The sequence below is a fragment of the Bos javanicus genome, chromosome 23 (assembly GCF_032452875.1).
Source record: "Bos javanicus breed banteng chromosome 23, ARS-OSU_banteng_1.0, whole genome shotgun sequence".
Taxonomy (NCBI): Eukaryota; Metazoa; Chordata; class Mammalia; order Artiodactyla; family Bovidae; genus Bos; species Bos javanicus.
Genome location: NC_083890.1, coordinates 10,054,718 through 10,074,966, shown reverse-complemented (window position 1 = coordinate 10,074,966; position 20,249 = coordinate 10,054,718). Strand labels below are relative to the sequence as shown.

The window sequence follows — 20,249 nt, the reverse complement described above, 5'->3', positions numbered from 1 at the left end:
GTGCGGCGCTGCATATTTTTCATCCTGTCCTCACGTCACAGGATTAGGGAATGATGACATTCAAGCCCAACAGGTTTACCACAGATATTCTAGATGCAGTGCCCCACCCACTCATTACTGTATCACACTGCTGTGGGAACATAAAAACCACACTTAGTACTAAACAAGTGGAATTTTTAAAAATTCGGTTAGGTTTTATCTACTAGAAGAATCGTTACCCATTCCTGAGGCGGAATGTATATCAGCTGAGCTATTAAAAGAGAGTCTGATTTCATTTCTCTTCAATTACTATTTTTTTTAATATGTTATTTTTGTCTGTTTGTTTTAGGCCACCACATGGCTTACAGGATCTTAGTTCCCCAGCCAAGGACTGAACCCAGGGCCTTGGTAATGAAAGCGTGGAGTCCTAACCACTGGAACACCAGCAAATTCCATTTTTATTTTTGATAAATTTGGAAGAAAAGAAACCAAGCCAGCAATTTAAATATACTATTAATGCCTTACATGGCTATATATGTGTATGACCTGTCTTCACACACACCCCACTATATTTATTACTTTCTTTCCTCAAACAAGAATTTTTTTTTCCTATTTCTTAATTTCACTGTTCAGCTATTATGGTCAGTTCACAATTTCATGAAGAGTAATAGGATTTAGCATAGATGTAACCTTAAGATTTTAGCACTTCATATATATATATATATATATTTAAAGATTTTTAATTATTTATTTATTGCATTTCTGGCTGCACTGGATCTCTGTTGCTGTGTGGGCTTTCTCTCACTGCAGCAAGCGAGGGCTACCCTCTTTAGTTGCGGTGTGCAGGCTTCTCACTGTGGTGGCTTCTCTTGCAGAACACGGCCCCAGAGCACAGGTTTAGTAGTTGTGGTGCACAGGCTTAGCTGCTCCGAGGCATGTGGAATCTTCCGGACCAGGGATCGAACCCATGTCCCCTGCACTGCAAAGCAGATTCTTAACCACTGGACCACCAGGGAAGTCCAGCACTTCATATTTTTAAAACTTGCATGTTTGTTTATATTGCCTTGAGCAAAGATAACTCTAAACGTCATTTAAACTATGCTGGATGTTTTGAAATGTTTTCATAAAGGTTGTTCTGACTTAAGGGATGTTCCAAGCTCAACATAACATAACCAAACGCATTAGTGCTTATTCCATGCCAACCACTATTTATTATGCCTGTGTCTCATACACTCTTCCCAACAACTCTGTAAGTTTTATTAGTATTACCATTTTGTAGAGGAAGAAACACAGACAAAACAAGTATATATTATCTGTTCAAGGTTAAAAGAGAGGTCATGTCAGGGGCTGAATCCAAAACTGGTCTGATCTCAAAGACCATGATCTTAAATCACAGCCCATACAGCCTCCAAGTTCTTCTAGATGACACAGAATTTAAGTCAAGAGAATGATTTAAGTTATACAAATACTGCAATATTCTATCCTAATCAATCCAGAGAAGGCAATGGCACCCTACTCCAGTACTCTTACCTGGAAAATCCCATGGACGGAGGAGCCTGGTAGGCTGCAGTCCATGGGGTCGCTAAGAGTCGGACACGACTGAGCGACTTCACTTTGACTTTTCACTTTCATGCATTGGAGAAGGAAATGGCAACCCACTCCAGTGTTCTTGCCTGGAGAATCCCAGGGACAGGGGAGCCTGGTAGGCTGCCGTCTATGGGGTCACACAGAGTCAGACATGACTGAGGTGACTTAGCATAACATAGCATCCTAATCAATCACTGTATTTTTAATCCCAGATTGATACACAACCCAGCAAATATGAGAACACTGCAAAAAACTGGTTAATACTGTGGAATCAAGATTTCCCTCAGAAAATCTGGGATAATAGTTACCATACCCATAATACCAATTATAAAAATTTGCAAGGCTTAGGTTAAGGAAAAGGGAATCCAACTTTTGTTTTATAAGACTGTTTTGCAAATAATTACATTTTATGACACTGAATAGTGAGAGGGTTATTCTTTCAACTTTCAAAAATATTTTATTTTTGAGGAGAAAAGGTAAACAGAAGAAATGCTGTTCTGTGTGATTCTCTCTAGAGTCTATCTTAATTTGTCTTGAAATAAAACCTAAAGATCTTAAGTCTACACTGGCAGTGCTAGTTCAGACAGGTGTTAAGCAGTATTACCAAAGCAAAGAGTAATTTTAAGTCTAAGTATTGTGTTTAAATAGTTACCAACAACTCAAGAAATTCTATATAGTCAGAAGACCACTGACTGCACAGCCTGAGAGAGCGTATGCTTTTGGTTGGAATATTCCACCACCATGTAATTCCCTTTAAATGCCCTCTCATCAGAGACCGCATCCATTTTATCACTAAAATTTCCAGACAGCAAGAGACTGTCAAGACATTATGTAAGTACATAAGGTTAATCAGTCTATACAGTAATAATTGTCAAACATTGCTCCTAGGCTCCAGTCAAACCAACTGAACCACATTATTCATGGCAGACCTGTTTGGCAGGAACTAACCTAATCACTACATGCTGTTTCCATGAAGCCCAGAAGACCAATCCGAGACAACCAATTGTCAAATTCCAACTCATCACATACAGCAAGGTTTTCGAAATAAATTTTGCAACAGTGGACAAAAGCAAGTGTCATGAAAAGTTACCGAATGCTTATGGAAGACACGTCAACTTTTAAAAGCAGTGAACAAGGGAGTGTGACGAAAATGTAGGTAGGCACATTTTAAATAAGTCAATCCCAAAGGAGCATTAATAGATGCCACATACTTTCTACACTATTAGTCCCTGGGAAGCAAATTTAATTACATTTTAGTCAAGACGTGCCTATTATTGTTGGTGTTCATGCACGTGTGCATGCTAAGTGGCTTCAGTCATGTCTGACTCTTTGTGACCCTATGAATTATAGCCCACCAGGCTCCTCTGTCCGTGGGAATTTTCCAGGCAGAATGCTGGAGTGGGTTGCCATGCCTTCCTTCAGGGGATCTTCCCAACCCCTGTGTCTCTTACATCTCCTGCATTGGCAGGCAAGCGCCACCTGGGAAGCCCCATTGGTGTTCATACACTTCCAATAATTAAATCCAACCAAGAGCTGGAAAGCTATCTAGTTCCCCCACATTTAAAAAGGAATTAAGTAAGTAGGACTTTATTAGGCTGAAGGCTGAAAATATGATTTCACAGCCCGATGATACAAATTCTGCTTGCCACTTTTCTTGGGAAGATAGTCTCCTTTAAACTTAAACTACAAAAAGCATAAATGATCACTTCTCCAAGTAAAATGTACTGTAACAACAAAAAGGCAGAACTCTACAATAAGCGGTTTCCAGTACTCTAGACAGCACCCTTTGCAGAGCTTCATTTATTAATCACTTCTTGGAAAACATACAACTGTGAAGACTCCTACTCTACTGCCCCCACTCCCCCGCCTTTAAAGCATAATACAATCAGAAAGAAACTATGCAGAAAAAAATCTATAGTTTGGCATTTCTACTTCTGTTGGCCCTATTTGACAAAGAAATTATCAGAAAGGAAAAGAAGCATATCCATATTAAAACAAAGTATTTAAAATAATCATAAAGATTGACAATTTGTAATGACATGCTTCTGAAATACATCCAATGACTCTTGGATGAAAAGAGCAGATAGAGTGATTCTATAAAAATGAAAAACAGATCATCTCACTCTTCTCAAAAGGCTTCTCTTTCACTTAAAGACAAAATTCCTTTCAGCGGCAGATAAACCCATACATGAACCAGGATCTTGTTCCCAGTAATCTTTCTCCTTTCTTCATCTGCTTCTCTCCCCTGCGCTCACTTAGCTCCACACTGGCCTCCTTACTCCAGCCATGCAGGTCCCCTTGCTGCAGCTCCAATACAGCACGCAGTCTTCTGCCTCAGGACCTTTGCACTGGCTCGTCCCTCTGCCTGGAATGCTCTTCTCCCACATATGTACAAGTCTAGTTTTTGTACTTCTTCAAATTTTCCTTAAAATTCACCTTCTCAATGAGGTCTATCCTTACCACCCCTTTGAAAATTGTCTCTGCTCCCTGCCCTCACATGCCCGATAATCCCTCTTCCTTGTTCTACTTTTCTTCTTGTCCACAGCATTACTGCCTGCTAAATGCTATCCAATTTCCTCTTACATGCTCATTGTTTATTGCTATCTATCTGTACAATGTTCAAGGAGGACAGGGCTCTTTTTTGTTTGTGTAGTATCTAAAGTACCTAAAAACACTGTCTAGCAGATGTCAGGCACTCAATTACCACTGAATTGAATGACCCAGAACAACTCATATAGCATTACTAGTAAGACCAGGAAAGGGCATATCTTACTGAGATACTCATGCCAAAGATCTTATCTGGTAAACAGACCAGACTCTTCTAATGTAAGGGGTAAAAGCACCAGCAGCCAGGTAGGCAGCTTAGCCAGTTTATTTCACAACAAACTACTCTCCTCATTTGACATGGAGATTACTGAAAGGTGCCCCCTACATTACCTGCAACAAACAAACCAGACTCAAAATATTACCGTATGGTCTATATTCCAGGATAAAACAAAAAAGTTAGTCAAAAGAGAATGCACTGGGCATGAATTCAGACAACTAGATTGCCAACGAGTCATAAACTAGAAAGCACAAGGTTATTCATTCGTTCAACTGCTCCATGAACAAATCCTTATTGTCAAGCACTGGGAGTATTAACAGTGGAAAAGATACAGAATTTAGATAGGAGGAAGGCCTATATACACATGTAATAGAGCATGATTAGAACTATAAAAGGGGGCATCAAGGAGCTGGAGAACACACAGGGGAGGGCTACAACCCAGGATTATGAAGCAATTAATTAGGGAAAGTTTTCTTGAGGGTCTCAAACTAAAAGCCAGACCTTGAAGCTGCTTTACCTTTTTCAACAGCTAATCTGAGAAAAAGAGGGCATCTTACTGATTGTATCAGACAAAAATGGAACGGTATTTTCTTAAAGGATGTATAATTTGTTTAGATTTCAAAGGTGAGTCTGTGACGACACCTACATGCTTTACCAACTCTCTATGCTCATTTTAGCAGACCTCTCTGATAAGGATATAAATTTCAAATATAACTGTTAATACAGATAACTCATTCATCTTTCTCCCAGGTTGCTTCTGTTCTTGTATTACCTATCTTGAGCACTCAACCTATTTTCAAAGAATAAGTATTTCTGTAAGTTCAAGCCACTGGGCTAGGAATTTCTTTCAGTGATGGAGGAAAGCACTATTTCCAAGCCAACAATGCCAATCAGTCAAATTAGGAAAACAACTCTCCTCTGCTACACACATACACACACATACAAAATCAGAATTTAGTAACAATTTTTATTCAAGTACAAAAGAAAAATTAAGGGTTATCTACTCCTTTAATTGTCTCCATTTCACAGAAATCTCTTTTTTCTGTATAATTTACACATTTCCTTCTTTGACTATCTGGAATATACTTCAAGCTCTACATAAAATCCTTACTCATCTGTTTCTTCAAATACAGTTATTACCTTCTTTAGAGGTTTTCCTCCACTAAGGTTCTCTCATAGTCTGAGATCACTTAATACCCTGTACACTGCTATGACATGGCCAATTTGACTTTGTCCTTTTAAGTTATTGTAGGTAAGCATTTAATGCTTCATCTTATTAATGAGACCATATGCAACTAAAGGCCTTTAGTTTTGACATCGTGTCTATTCAAGAAGGGTCAGCAAATATCCAAATAATAGAGCTCCGATCAATAAAAATGTAGTTAGAAATAGAGCCAAAAAGAATTAAGATATGTACAATTTTATTTGTGGTATTAAATAATTCAGTTCATCTCTCTCAACTTCTGAAAATTTATAACTACCAAAGACTGAACAAGAAAGAAAATAAACTCCCTGCTCTAATAATAGAACTTACAAGCTAGAGGGAGAAGACAGAGAATAACGAACACATGATGATAAAATTTGCTAAGAACAAGCAGCATAAGGAGTAGGCCCCGACAGTGTAGTATTTCAGCTAGGATGGTGAGGGGGAAAAAAGCTTCTGATGAAATGACCTTTCATAGAGTCTTGAAGGAAATGAAGGAGCCAGTCATGTGGATATGTGGGGAGAGTGTTTCAAGTCAACACTAGAAAGCCGGGCAAAGGTCCTACCGAGAATGTGGATGTCTGTATTCAGGGAAGAATAGAGAAGCCAGAGCGGCTGGAATGGAGAGAGTGAGTGGGGAAAGTACTGGGTGAGGTCAGAGAGTGTACAGGAGCAAAAATCATGCAGGATCTTTCAGAACCTCCACCCTCTATTTTGTTTGGTCATTTAAACTGCTCTTCTCTCCAATTAAAAAGAGTCTCAATCTATCATCAAGGATCATGTCTATTTTATTTGCTACATTCTCCAGAGAATGAATACTTAAATATAAATCTAGAAATGTCCTTTACCTATTCAGTATAATCAGCAACTTTTACACTGATATAAAAGGCTGCACCTAGTAGTTGAGCAATCATGGCTAAATAAACTAGGTAATTATCTGTCCATTGGCTTTCACTAAAACAATGGCTGCTGACTGACCCTGTTATAGGTCTTCTGCTAAATCACAGTAGAATCGAAAATCTCACTTCCACACCTTTTCACCAAGAGAGATAAGGAACTGTAACAAGGGGAGTAACAAACCCTGGATGGGAAGCTGTAAAATAAGGGGGGGAATGGCAGAAAATAGTATGCAAAGACTTGGCTATTTCAAGATTCTGGATTTCTATTGGCAAGTAAATATTTGCAGAATGCAGAATGCATATATAGGGCTTCCCTTGTGGCTCAGACGGTAAAGAGTCTGCCTACAATGCAGGAGACCCGGGTTTGATCTCTGGGTCAGGAAGATCCCCTGGAGAAGGAAATGGCTAAACCCACTCCAGCATTCTTGCCTGGAAAATCCCATGGATGGAGGAGCCTGGTGGGCTACAGTCCATAAGGTCATAAAGAGTTGGACACAACTGAGTGACTTCACTAAGGCATATGCATGCCACCTCCTGCCAAATATTACCATCAAGAAGCAAACAGAAATGTCCAAATGATATCTAATCATTAAAAATATCTAGCTATATCTTATAAAATTTTGTAATCTGTACAACCACATCACATGGCAGTCAAGAACAACTTGGTGGACTCATCTTCTAACTCCACATTTTCCAAACACCAGGTCTATCAGATTCTGTGACTGAACATCGCTTCTAACGATCAGAACTCACCACCTATTTATTATTCCCTTCTCAAAAGTATAGTCTTACAGATGAAGGTATGTGGGGTGCCTAAATAACTAGAAATTTAAAATTCAGTAAAAAGTTGAATATGCAGATGACACCACCCTTATGGCAGAAAGTGAAGAGGAACTAAAAAGCCTCTTGATGAAAGTGCAAGAGGAGAGTGAAAAAGTTGGCTTAAAGCTCAACATTCAGAAAATAAAGATCATGGCATCTGGTCCTATCACTTTGTGGGAAATAGATGGGGAAACAGTGGAAACAGTGTCAGACTTTATTTTTCTGGGCTCCAAAATCACAGCAGATGGTGACTGCAGCCATGAAATTAAAAGACGCTTACTCCTTGGAAGAAAAGTTATGACCAACCTAGATAGCATATTCAAAAGCAGAGACATTGCTTTGCCAACAAAGGTCCGTCTAGTCAAGGCTATGGTTTTTCCAGTGGTCATGTATGGATGTGAGAGTTGGACTATGAAGAAGGCTGAGCGCCGAAGAATTGATGCTTTTGAACTGTGGTGTTGGAGAAGACTCTTGAGAGTTCCTTGGACTGCAAGGAGATCCAACCAGTCCATTTTGAAGGAGATCAGCCCTGGGATTTCTTTGGAAGGAATGATGCTAAAGCTGAAACTCCAGTACTTTGGCCACCTCATGTGAAGAGTTGACTCATTGGGAAAGACTCTGATGCTGGGAGGGATTGGGGGCAGGAGGAGAAGGGGACGAGAGAGGATGAGATGGCTGGATGGCATCACCGATTCGATGTACGTGAGTCTGAGTGAACTCTGGGAGTTGGTGATGGACAGGGAGGCCTGGCGTGCTACGATTCATGGGGTCGCAAAGAGTCGAACACGATTGAGCGACTAAACTGAACTGAACTGAACAAGTTGAAGTGTATGATAAATGTAAAGTGCTAACTGAAATGTAAAGGGACAAATACACATAACACAAGATTTAAAGCCAACTATAAATATGCAAAATAGAGATTTTAATTAGCACAGAAAATTCTTGTTCAAAATTACTGTCTGCTCTAAACACAGCAGCCTGCAGAATCATTTGAGCCTCAGTCTTCGTTTACGCTATTTTAATGTGCATTTGAATGCGTTTAGGAAGTGCAGGTACTGTGTTGCATAACACTGAGCCTACGATATACCAGTTTTCTCAAAGTATTTAAATTTGCACACTCTGCAACTGTCAGTGAAGATGTTTGACCTCCTGTGCAAATTCCAAAATGACTTTGGAAAACACTGAAATAACCACAGTCTTAAAAGAGCACTAATTTTTTTCTCAGTGATACATACATCATAAAAAGATAACAATGAAACATTTCCCAAAAGATATCCTTTAGGTTCATCATTATATTTTCACGGATTCTCTGGGATTGAAAACACTTCAGAAGTGAACCCCCCCAATTTTCATCCTTTTACAGACATTAACTGGGACCCAAAGAGGCAAAGTGACCTGTCCAAGGTCTTATAGCCAACTGTTAAACTGGTTCCAAAAGTGTCTTTAACTTATTTCCCCAACAAGATTGTGCTTTCATCAGGGAAAAGACCAGTATTTCTGATTATCCTGAGCCCTGTTCTAACACTCAACACACAGTACTGAGATTTGCCCCCGACAGGTGAACTAAGATCTTGTTTATAAAGAATCATGACCCAAATCACACAGTGTTGTATTGCAGTTATATCTCAATAAAGCTGGAAATTAATAAGTAAATAGAACCTAGCTCCCGTTAAGTAGAAAGAATACATTCCTGCTTGGTGTTTGTTGAATGAATGAAGAAATAAATGCAACTTCTGTTCAATGGGTATGCTTGTAGTCAATGGGCCTTCAAAAGGATAAAAGAGCCAACAGGCCCTACAATGGATAAAACTTAACCTCTCAAAGACACAAGCCTTATATGCTTGTTGACACAGGGAAAACAGGCTCGTAATCCACTTTCATATGCCTGAGAGAGGCAAAATACAGCATTAGCCCAGGTCAACAAATCAATTCCTTTCTTAAAAAAAGAAAAAAGTCAATCCTCATCACACCTAACATTTTGAGCTAGAGCTCAATCCTGATTCAAATGTTTTCCAAGTATATTATTAATACTTTAGCAATTTTTCCACACATAGAATATAAAAAAATCATCATTCCTAGGGCAGTGAGAATATACTGTAACATATTATAATGGTATGACATTATACATTTGTCTAAATCCATAGAACGTACAATACAATAAACTATGAACTCTGGGTAATTATGATGCATCAAATAGCTTCATTCTTGGTAAAAAATATATATATATATATATATATACACACACATATATCATTCTTGTTGAATGATGTTGATAATGGGGAAAGCTCTCAATTTTGTGGTAAACTTAAAGCTGCTCTAAAAAACTAATTCCTCAAAAAAGTAAAAATTAATTAATGTAAAGAAAAAAAAAAAAGCAGTTGCAATATTCTCTTCTCCAAGCACAGTCTACAGCAGGACTCAACAACTTGCAACACACATGCCCCTGCTGGGGTAGCACCCAGTAAGGAGGCTTTATAGTAATGTCAAGCAGGGCTCAGGAAGCACAGATGTTCTTAGTTATTATCTTTTTTTCCCTTCCTTTGCTCGAGTCTCAAACTTTCATCAGCAGGATCAAGGTTAATGTGGGTGGGAGTTCTTGCACTTAGACCAGATTCCCCTTTTCTCACCGTCTACTCTCAGTCATATCACATTCCTTAAACTAACCTCAAGTGGTGGGAAATTTTTTGTTACCTTTCCTCCTTCTCTATTTAATATTCTACATTTCTTTTCCCCTTTCATTAGACAGAACACACAAGCTCAAACATAGTATATCTCCCCCACCTGCCAAGCTTGCTCTCTGGGAAATGGGCACTTGGCCTAGGATAAGGGAAGGAGAAACTGAACTCAGGATGGGTGGAGTTAAGTTCATCCCTGGCGTCAACAGAGAGTAGAGGCTGTGGAAGGGCAGCCAGGGTCTGCAATTTCTCACAACAGTCATCCTTTCCAGAAATACCAAAATTTCAATAGGACAAAACATGTAACTCTGAATTCGAGGTGTTCCTTCTCTTGTATGGTATAGCCTATCTGTGAATTGGGGACCAGAGGGAGGTATGCTAATTCAGATTTCGGGAAAGGAACAACAGAGAACTCACACAGGAGCAACTCCCACAACACCTTCTGGAATCTACTGTGCACTCACACATGTGCAACCTGGGCATGTGAGAGCACTACTGCCCCATGTGAGAGCACTACTGCCCCATGTGAGGGCACTACTGCCCCATGTGAGGGCACTACTGCCCCATGTGAGAGCACTACTGCCCCATGTGAGGGCACTACTGCCCCATGTGAGAGCACTACTGCCCCATGTGAGAGGGCACTACTGCCCCATGTGAGGGCACTACTGCCCCATGTGAGGGCACTCTTGCCAGTGCAGTCAGGAGCCAGTGAGTAAACGCTCCCATCTGAGCCGCATTCCAAACAGCTTTCTACAAGACCTTGGTAATTTTCATCCCAGTTGCCCACAATGGTGACCAACTTAATAACGTATTCTCATAGCAGCTTTCTCTCCTTCCCTGTTTCATTTTCCCTAGACCCTGACTACTGGTTCCCAAGAATCTCAGGCCCTGCTTTCCAGGTGTTCCAGGCTAAGGCAACAGAGATGGTCACAAAACTGGGGCAATCAGCACTATCTATCAGCTGTCTAAACTCGTGACGCTGGCCCCTTGTCCCTGAACAGAAATCCAATACTTCAAAGATCAGCATGTATTTCCCATAGGATAAAAGAAATGGAAGAAACCATATGGAACGGGGCTCCACTACATTTCCTGATGTAGACATACCCTTTTAAAAGCTAGGACAGACAATTTGAGAATAAAAATCATGCTAAAAACTCCCTATACTCTTCTCCGTGGAACTCTTGCCAGAACCCACCACTGTCTCTCCAAATAGGGAACAACGTGCCTGAGATGGTGAAAATACGAATATATACCACCCAAATGCACTCTTCTGTATCCATCCCCCATCCCCCAGAAGAGTTGGGTGACAGGAATAAAGAATCTAAATCTAATACTGCAAAGTGGTTCAAGAGTAAAAATGGGCTGGTAATCGTCAAACTCTAGCTGAGAAGGCAAACACAGAAGATTTACTCACACATCATTGAATTCCTCCAGAGACCTTGCAGGTGTGAAAACATCCAACAGACCAATTACCTGTGAGAAAACATAAAAATCAAACAGCAAATAAATATTGAACTTATCCACCATTTATTTTAATAGGAAATAATTCCTATTAAATCCTGCTCCTAGTTCAGTAACGTCACATCCTCATATACTTAATGACTCCAATTCATGTTTTACCCAAATTATACTTTTGCCTCTTATTTGTCAAACATCACTTTTCATAATAAACCATTAAAATCTTCATGTCTTTAGAATTTAGTCACGTATAGCCATTAGCTTATCAGGAAGCAAAAAGATTTAGGACTCAACTTACACAGGCACTAATAGTTTAACGATTAACAGAAAAAAGTTGTGCTTTTACAACTGTTGCTATAGTATCATTTTTCTTTTTAAAATAGTATTATTCAATGAAAATTACTATATAATCTTCAAAACTGACATTTTAAAGCCCCAATATATCCTCTCAGTATATTCTTGGTACTATTCTTATAACATTCTAAATATTAAGATCATTTTTTTATTTTTTAAAAATTTATTTATTGGGACTTCCCTGATGGTCCAGTGGTTAAGAATCTGCCTTTCAACGCAGGGACTTGGGTTCATTCCCTGCTTGGGGAACTAAGATTCCATGTGCTATGGGGCAACCGAGCCCTGGAGCCACAGCAAAAGATCCCGCATGCCTCAGTGAAGATCCTGCCTCAACTAAGGTTCAATGCAGCCAAATAAATAAATATATATTTTTTAAATTAATGTATTTACTTTGGCTGCCCTGGGTCTTCATTGCTGCAGGTGGGCTTTCTCCAGCTGCAGCAAGCGGGGGCTACTCTTCGCGGCAGTACCTGGGCTTCTCCCTGCAGCGGATTCTCCTGTTGCAGACCAACAAGAAGCCCTCGAGCCCTCAGGCTGCAGCAGCTGTGGCTCGCAGGCTGCAGATTGAGGACTCAGAAGTTGTGATGCATGTGCGTTGTTGCCTCGCGGCATGTGGAATCTTCCCTGCTCAGGGATGAAACCCATGTCCTCTGCATCAGCAGCCAGATTCTTAACTACTGGAGCACCAGGGGAAGTCCCAAGGTAATTCCCTTAATCAGTATCAGGTATTTAGATCAGACTATAAAAATGGAAGGAAAAAAAAAAGCTAACTTTACACAAAGAAAAAACAAAGAGCTACTTAATACTCAGTAACCCACTGTCTTTGAGCAGTTTTTCTGCTCATGGATTTATGCTGATTAATCCGCTAGAGATGGAACAGGCTACCCACCCCAGTATTCTTGGGATTCCCTGGTAGCTCAGCAGGTGAAGAATCCGCCTGCAATGCAGGAGACCTGGGTTCGATCCCTGGGTTGGGAAGATCCCCTGGAGAAGGGAACGGCTACCCACTCCGGTATTCTGGCCTGGAGAATTCCATGGACTATATAGTCCATGGGGTCACAAAGAGTTGGACACGACTGAGTGACTTTCACTCATTCAATCCACACTTACCATACCCCTCTTCCCCAGTTCCTCCTGAAACCCAGACGACTCATTTCTACAAAGCTAGGCACTAAGAAGGCAAGCAAGACACACAATTCATGTGTAATATGCCCAGCAAGATTTAAGAGTATCTGGAAGTGAAACAAACAAAAGCTAAATGGCCTTCATGAAAACTGACCCATAACAGCTCTAAAAGTAAAATATGCTAACACTCAAAATATTATCATGAAAAAGAGCCTTCTAATCAGAAAGTTATGCCATTCAACCAAATACCAATTTTTAAAGCTAATTTCAATTACAAACTGAACCCAAAAGGGAAACAAACCAAAAAATTGCCCTGGAAAGCCTTTGCATCTTTTTCCAAAGGAAAGATGGTTATCAATCATCTTCTTATTCAGACAACCGTATATAAGAAAACCAAAATTATCTACAATAGTACTATCCATTATCACTAATATTTTGAGATACTTTGATTTTTCTGATGTACATAAATTAAACTGGAGTAATACTATGTATAATTTTATACCCTGCCTTGTCATTTAACATATGACTATTCTCATGTCCTCAATTGTTTTTCAATCGGGTTTCCCCGGTGGCTCAGTGATAAAGAACCCACCTGCCAATGCCAGAAACATGGGTTTGATCCTTGATCCAGCACGATCCCACATACTGTGGAACAACTAAAACCATCAATTGTTCAATACTCAGCCGTCTTTATGGTCCAACTCTCACACTCGTTGTGGGCTTTCCTGGTGGTTCAGTGGTAAAGAATCCGACCTCCTATGCAGGAGATGCAGGTTCGATTCCTGGGTCAGGAAGATCTCCTGGAGAAGGAAATGGCAACCTACTCCAGTATTCTTGCCCAGGAAATCCCATGGACAGAGGAGCCTGACGGGCTGCAGTCTATGGGGTCGTAAAAGAGTCAGACAAAACTTAGCAACTAGACTCACACCCTTACAGGACTTCAGGAAAAATCATAGCTTTGACGATACAAACCTTTGTCTGCAAAGTTATATCTCTGCTTTTTAATATGCTGTCTAGCTTTGTCTAATGAGCAAGTGTCTTTTAATTTCATGGCTGCAGTCACCATCTGCAGTGATTTTGGAGCCCAAGAAAATAAAATCTGACATTTTTTCCACAACTATTTGCCATGAAGTGATGGGACTAGATGCCATGATCTTGGTTTTTTGAAAGCTGAGTTTTAAGCCAGCTTTTTCACTCTCCTCTTTCACCCTAATCAAGAGGCTCTTTAGTTCCTCTTCGTTTTGTGTCATTAGGGTGGTGTATCATTTGCATATCTGAGGTTGTTGATATTTCTCCTGGCAATCTTGATTTCAGCTTGTGATTCATCCAGCCTGGCATTTCACATGATGTACTCTGCATATAAGTTAAATAAGCAGGGTAACAATATACAGCCTTGACGTACTCCTATCCCAATTTTGAACCAGTCTGTTGCTCCATGTCCAGTTCTAACTGTTGCTTCTTGACCTGCATATAGGTTTCTCAGAAAACAGGTAAGGTGGTTTAGTACTCCCATTTCTTTAAGAATTTTCCAGAGCTTGTTGTGATCCACAAAGTCAAAGGCTTTAGTGTAGTCAATGAAGCAGATGTTTTTCTGGAATTCCCTTGCTTTTCTATGATCCAATGGCTGTTGGTAACTTGATCTCTGGTTCCTCTTCCTTTTCTAAATCCAGCTTGTACATCTGGAAGTTCTTGATTCATATACTGCTGAAGCCTACTTGAAGGATTTTGAACACTACTTTGCCAGTATGTGAAATGAGCACAATTGTACAGTAGTTTGAGCATTCTTTGGCATTGCCCTTCTTTTGGATTGTATGAAAACTGACCTTTTCCAGTCCTGTGGCCACTGTTGAGTTTTCCAAATTTGTTGGCATACTCAGTGCAGCACTTTAACAGCATCATCTTTTAGGATTTTAAATAGCTCAGCTGGGATTCCATCACCTCCACTAGTTTTGTTCGTACTAATGTTTCCCAAGGCCCACCTGACTTCAAGCCCAGGATGTCCGGGTCTAGGTGAGTGACCACACCATCGTGGTTATCCATCATTAAGACCTTTTTTTAATAGTTCTTCTGTGTATTCTTGCCACCTCTTTTTAATCTCTTCTGCTTCTGGTAGGTCCTTACCATTTCTTTTACTGTGCTCATCTTTCTGTGAAATGTTCATCATATTTATGGAGTATTAATCATAAGAAAACACTATAAAACAAAAGTTTCCCAGCATTAAAGTAGATCAGGGGAACATTCCATAATCAATTCATTTCTCATTTTTTAAATGGAAATTTGCTTGTAATTCAAGTTATATTTTAGTACCCTTTCTGCCACTATATGCTTTCAGACACTTTAAAAAGTAACTTAGGAATTAAATACTTTAAAAAGACATTTATAATGCAAATAATCAGCAAATATCTCTGATGACAGAGATATCTGAATCACTGTTCTATAATGACCCAAAAATCAACAGACAGAAGTTATACATCTTTATTAAACTGACACAACTCAAAAATCACTTTAACTCAGTCACCAAAGACAATTATTTAATGTATTTAACACAAAACACAAAAACCACTTGTTCTATCACAGTAAGATTAAATCTAAGACTCTCAAATAAAATTTATAATAGGATTCCCTAAATCATTTTTAAATTTTAAAATGCACAGATCTCCAGGCCCTTAACCAGGCAATAACAACTTAGCAAAAGGATGCAGCCAGCAGGCTGCTTCCCTTTAATCTGCCTTAGACCAAGTGTTAATGAGATCAAGGTCAAAAGTTCAGTCAGGAACGGGCCAGGTTAAGTTTGTCGCAAATAACTCTTAACAGTCACAGAGGACATCCCCTAGCTCTTGTAAATCCAAATGAAAATTGTGTATGTCATTCATTATCCGGAAAAGGCAATGGCACCCCACTCCAGTACTCCTGCCTGGAAAATCCCATGGATGGAGGAGCCTGGTAGGCTGCAGTCCATGGGGTCACTAAGAGTTGGACACCACTGAGCGACTTCACTTTCACTTTTCATGCATTGGAGAAGGAAATGGCAACCCACTCCAGTGTTCTTGCCTGGAGAATCCCAGGGACGGGGGAGCCTGGTGGGCTGCTGTCTATGGGGTCACACAGAGACGGACACGACTGAAGTGACTTAGCAGCAGCATTCATTATCACTAATAGTATAAATAACTTAAGATAAACTATGAATTGTAAGTCAGAGGCATTTTTGTGTAAAAGATCACTTGTATTACCTGGCACCTAAAAATTCTATTTGGTAGCAATACTTAAATTTTTCAAGAGTTTTAAGTTGCTGTTGCTGCTGCTGTCGTTGGAGGCGTAACAGTAAGCTAAAGCTTGGGACAGTGGCCCAGAACAGTTATTTTTTAAAAATGAAAGAAAAAGGAAGAAGATGATAAAGGAATTCCTCTTAAAATCCTCAATTAAACTTGTAATTGCATCTCACCACCGTGGCCTCTTCGTTTCTACAAACACTGCTGCTGCTGCCGCTGCTGCTGCTGCTGCTAAGTCGCTTCAGTCATGTCCGACTCTGTGCGACCCCACAGACCGCAGCCCTGTCCCTGGGATTCTCCAGGCAAGAACACTGGAGTGGGTTGCCATTTCCTTCTCCATTCTACAAACACAGAATGGGCCAAATGTAACCAGCCCAATATCATATAAGACACATTTCAAAGGATCTCAGAACAGAAAATTAAAATAGAAAATACTAAATAAGGTTGTTTTAGTGATCATTAGAAAAGCCAAGGCATGGATTCAGATAACCCAAAATAATTTTTTGCCATAAACACTGGCTTAAAATGACCACGAAATAAAGCAGAACAATAAATTATAGTGCTGGTAATCTTCTAAAACTAGACGTTCTTAAATTAGCATAGGCAACAGCAGTGGGATCCTGGGGCCTCTTGGAGGTGCTTTGGGGTTCCATAAATGTTTGGCTTGCATTCCATTTTCAAAGTATTCTTTATATTTAAAAAGCTATGACAGTGTCTCTGTCACATTTATTAACGTGTAATGAAAAACAACATGCATAATCAACTGTGTTAAAAACCATATGTAAACCCATCAGTTAAGCTGCCAGGCCACCTTGATTTTATGCAGACTTCGGAATGAAGCTTCTCCAGCCAGCTCTTTCCACATATTTCAACTTCTTATAAACATGTCACTGATTAGGAAGGCTGCAGCTCTGCACTGAACTTTTTAAAAATTCAAGTTTGCACATGAATGCTCATATAAAATTACACCGAGGAAAGGAAGTTGTCTGTGGAAAAGGGGACTTTCTCAATAGTATGCAATTAAAACATGAAAATAAATAAGAAGAATCCATAATCCAACTCCAAATTTAAGTCACCATGCTCTCAATTTAGAAGAAATCTGCACTTTGTGAAACAAATGTATTTTGATACATTTTTCTTACTCTGAAGACAAAAAAATTCAATAATTGAAACAGAAAAAAGTCTGAATAGCCAGGTAATTTCTAGATTGTGATTTTTTTTCTACACAGTAACCATCAATCGGGTCAAATGATTCTAAAATCTCTAAGGCCATTGTTTCTATAATGCTACAAATTTTACAATTCCTTTCATACAGCAATCACATAAATCTTTTTAAACTTGATTTTGAAATGGAAAATAAGTGTCTTCAGTCAATTGTTTTTTTTCCACTTTCCTCTAATAATCCAATTGCATTCATTTATTTATCCTCCTATGCAGGATGGCATTGTTTTCAAATTTCCAAACTGACAGCAAAGAAAACATTATATTTAACTTAAACAATGTCTGTGTCACATTTATTAAAATACCTGAATCTGGAAAGGCCGTCTTTTGAAGATTCAGAGGAAAAATTATAATATTAAATTATCTAGAAAATAATACCTATTTAGTGAACCTAAGGCACTCTTCCTCAAACTTCTCCACTGAAAACACCCACAACACCACAAAATACCATGGATTCCCATACTCTGATAATACAGTCTTAAGTAAAACAAGAATACAAAACTTCTTTGTAGTACTTTCTCTTTAAAATCCTTGTGAATTTTGCTTTATCTCATAATACTCATTTTTATTTAAAAAAATTTTTTATAGGCTTTCCCTGTAAAAAGCTTTAAGTAATACCCAAACTCCAGGAAGATGTACCAATTTCATCCCAAGTCTTTCAGTAGCTACGTGACATAATGCAGTGGCCTCTAACACCCCAGTACAAGGATGGTCCAAAGTTTAATGTACTCTAATGCATTTCCATTTGTAGTAATTAAAACACAACTCTTCTAGTCTATTAAACAGCAGAATTTATTCTGCCTTGAATTAATAACTTACATTTTCATGCTTCATATGTTTAAGTAACCGCAGTTCTCTGTAGGTTCTTTTGGCATGAATAATGGACTGAAATGGTCTGGATAGCTTCTTCACTGCGACACGTAACCCAGTTTTTGTGTCAAAAGCAGCACTAAGGAAAAAAAAACAAAAAATTCATCATTAAATGTTCTCTAAATATATCAAAATTAGTATTTATAAGGCTATTTGATTTCTAAATTAAATGGGCTTATAATAAAATACAAAATAACTATGAAAATAAAACTTAAAATGACCTATAATCCCACTATGCAAAGTAATGTTAATCATTTTTGGTGTTTCCTTGTTTTGTTTTTTTTTTCTATGCATCTAAATCAAGGATCAGCAGACTTTTTCCGTGAAGGGCTAGAGAGTATTTTAAACTTTGTGAGGCATAGGGTCTCTGTCTCAACAACTCAACTCCATGGTTGGAACTGGAAAGCAGCCGATAATAAATTTTTAAATGGATGTGGCTGTGTCCCAATAACACAAAAATAGGCAGCCACCTGATCTAGATGAGCCAACAGATTGGGACAAAGAGCTGGATTCCGTCCATCTCCTTGGCCGAGGCCTCACTGTCTCTTTGCCACCAAATGCTGCCTGATCAGAGAGAGACCTTGGAAACCACCATGTTTTCAGGACAGTGAGTTGGCATAAAAATTTCTTTATGAAATACAAAGTATTTGTCACTTTCTAGAAGCTCAGGTAACAGTCGGGAATAAGTTAACATATCTCTGACCTCAGGGAATAGGGGGAGAGAGGAAGAGCAGAATAATAAAATAAATTTCAAATGGTGATGAATGCTATGATTAAAACAGAATAACGGGATAAAGAGTAACAGAAAGCTGGTGGAGCTAGGCTACATTAGCTATGATGTTGGAGGAAGTACATTTGAGCTGAGCGAAGTGAATGATAAGTAGCAACCGTGTAAAGATACAGGGGAAAAGAGCCTCAAGCAGAAAAATATTATTAACATTTACTGAGTCTTTATTATCATTCCCCCCATTTACAGATAAGGAAACTGAAGCACCGAGAGGTTAAACAACTTGCCCACAATCACAAATCTAGAAAGTAACAGTGCAGGAAGTCTGGACTCAGAGCTCACACTAACCACCTCACGCTAACCACCACTTTGCTACGCTGCCTCTCAGAAGAGCAAAGTCATGCTGGAGTGACAGGAGAAACAGCCTGTGCAGGCAGAGCATAGGGAGTATGGGGAGCTTGGAAAAGAGTAAGGTCAGAGATACAGGCAAAGGCTAGACCACACAGGACAGCTACAGCAAGAAACATGTGTATATTTTAATTATTTTTGGAGACTGTACAGGCTAATTCCATCATGTCTCACTCTCCTATTTATCTTAATCTTTAATCCGCACATTCAAGACTTTCTGATTATCTATTCTCACCAAACTCTCTATGTAATGGCTCCAGAAGTTCCCCTCCCTTTACTCCCAAATGCTTACACTATGTCCCTGCCTTTCAATTCCCAGTGTGTAATAAACTCCAGTAGATCTTCAACTTCTGAACTTTTTCTCCATCTCCTTGCTTTAACTGGAGCTAGGCTGTCCCTTGAAGGCACTGCTCCTCTGACAGACATGCCTTAGAGTGGACTCTCTCGTATCCCAGGTGTCTCACGGCTAGCAGGTGGGGTAGGTGTTCTCCTTGCCAGCTGTTTCCACTTCCAGACCGTAATTTTCCCCTTGATTTACAAAAGCTCCTGCTCACCACCATCCTTCCCTCTCGGTTGCTGTTATCCACTGACTTGGAATTTTCCATCACTCACCGAAAAGTTAGTTCCTATCTCAAAGTCTCTCTCCCCTCCCAACTTCTGTCATCATTCTTGGCAACTTCAGCATCCAGGTGGAGGGTACAGGCAACTTCCTGGCCTCTCGGTTTCCTGGCCTCTCCAGGAAACTCCACCCTGTCCAAGGTCATCCGAACTCCACCTCCACGGTCACACCCTGGGCCTCTATCACCACCAAAAGCTGCCTGCCTACA

General features: G+C 39.5%; 1 protein-coding gene across 6 annotated transcripts in view; it reads right to left on the bottom strand.

Moving 5' to 3' along the window:
- Positions 1-20,249, bottom strand: part of MAPK14 (mitogen-activated protein kinase 14) — a 76,251-nt gene that overhangs the window by 30,752 nt on the left and 25,250 nt on the right. For all 6 annotated transcript variants that reach the window (XM_061397997.1, XM_061397998.1, XM_061398001.1 and 3 more), the window contains exons 2-3: positions 18,237-18,366; positions 11,405-11,463 (exon numbers count right to left, since the gene is read on the bottom strand). In XM_061397997.1, coding sequence (XP_061253981.1) covers positions 11,405-11,463; positions 18,237-18,366 — 189 coding nt within the window. The remainder of the gene's footprint in view (positions 1-11,404; positions 11,464-18,236; positions 18,367-20,249) is intronic.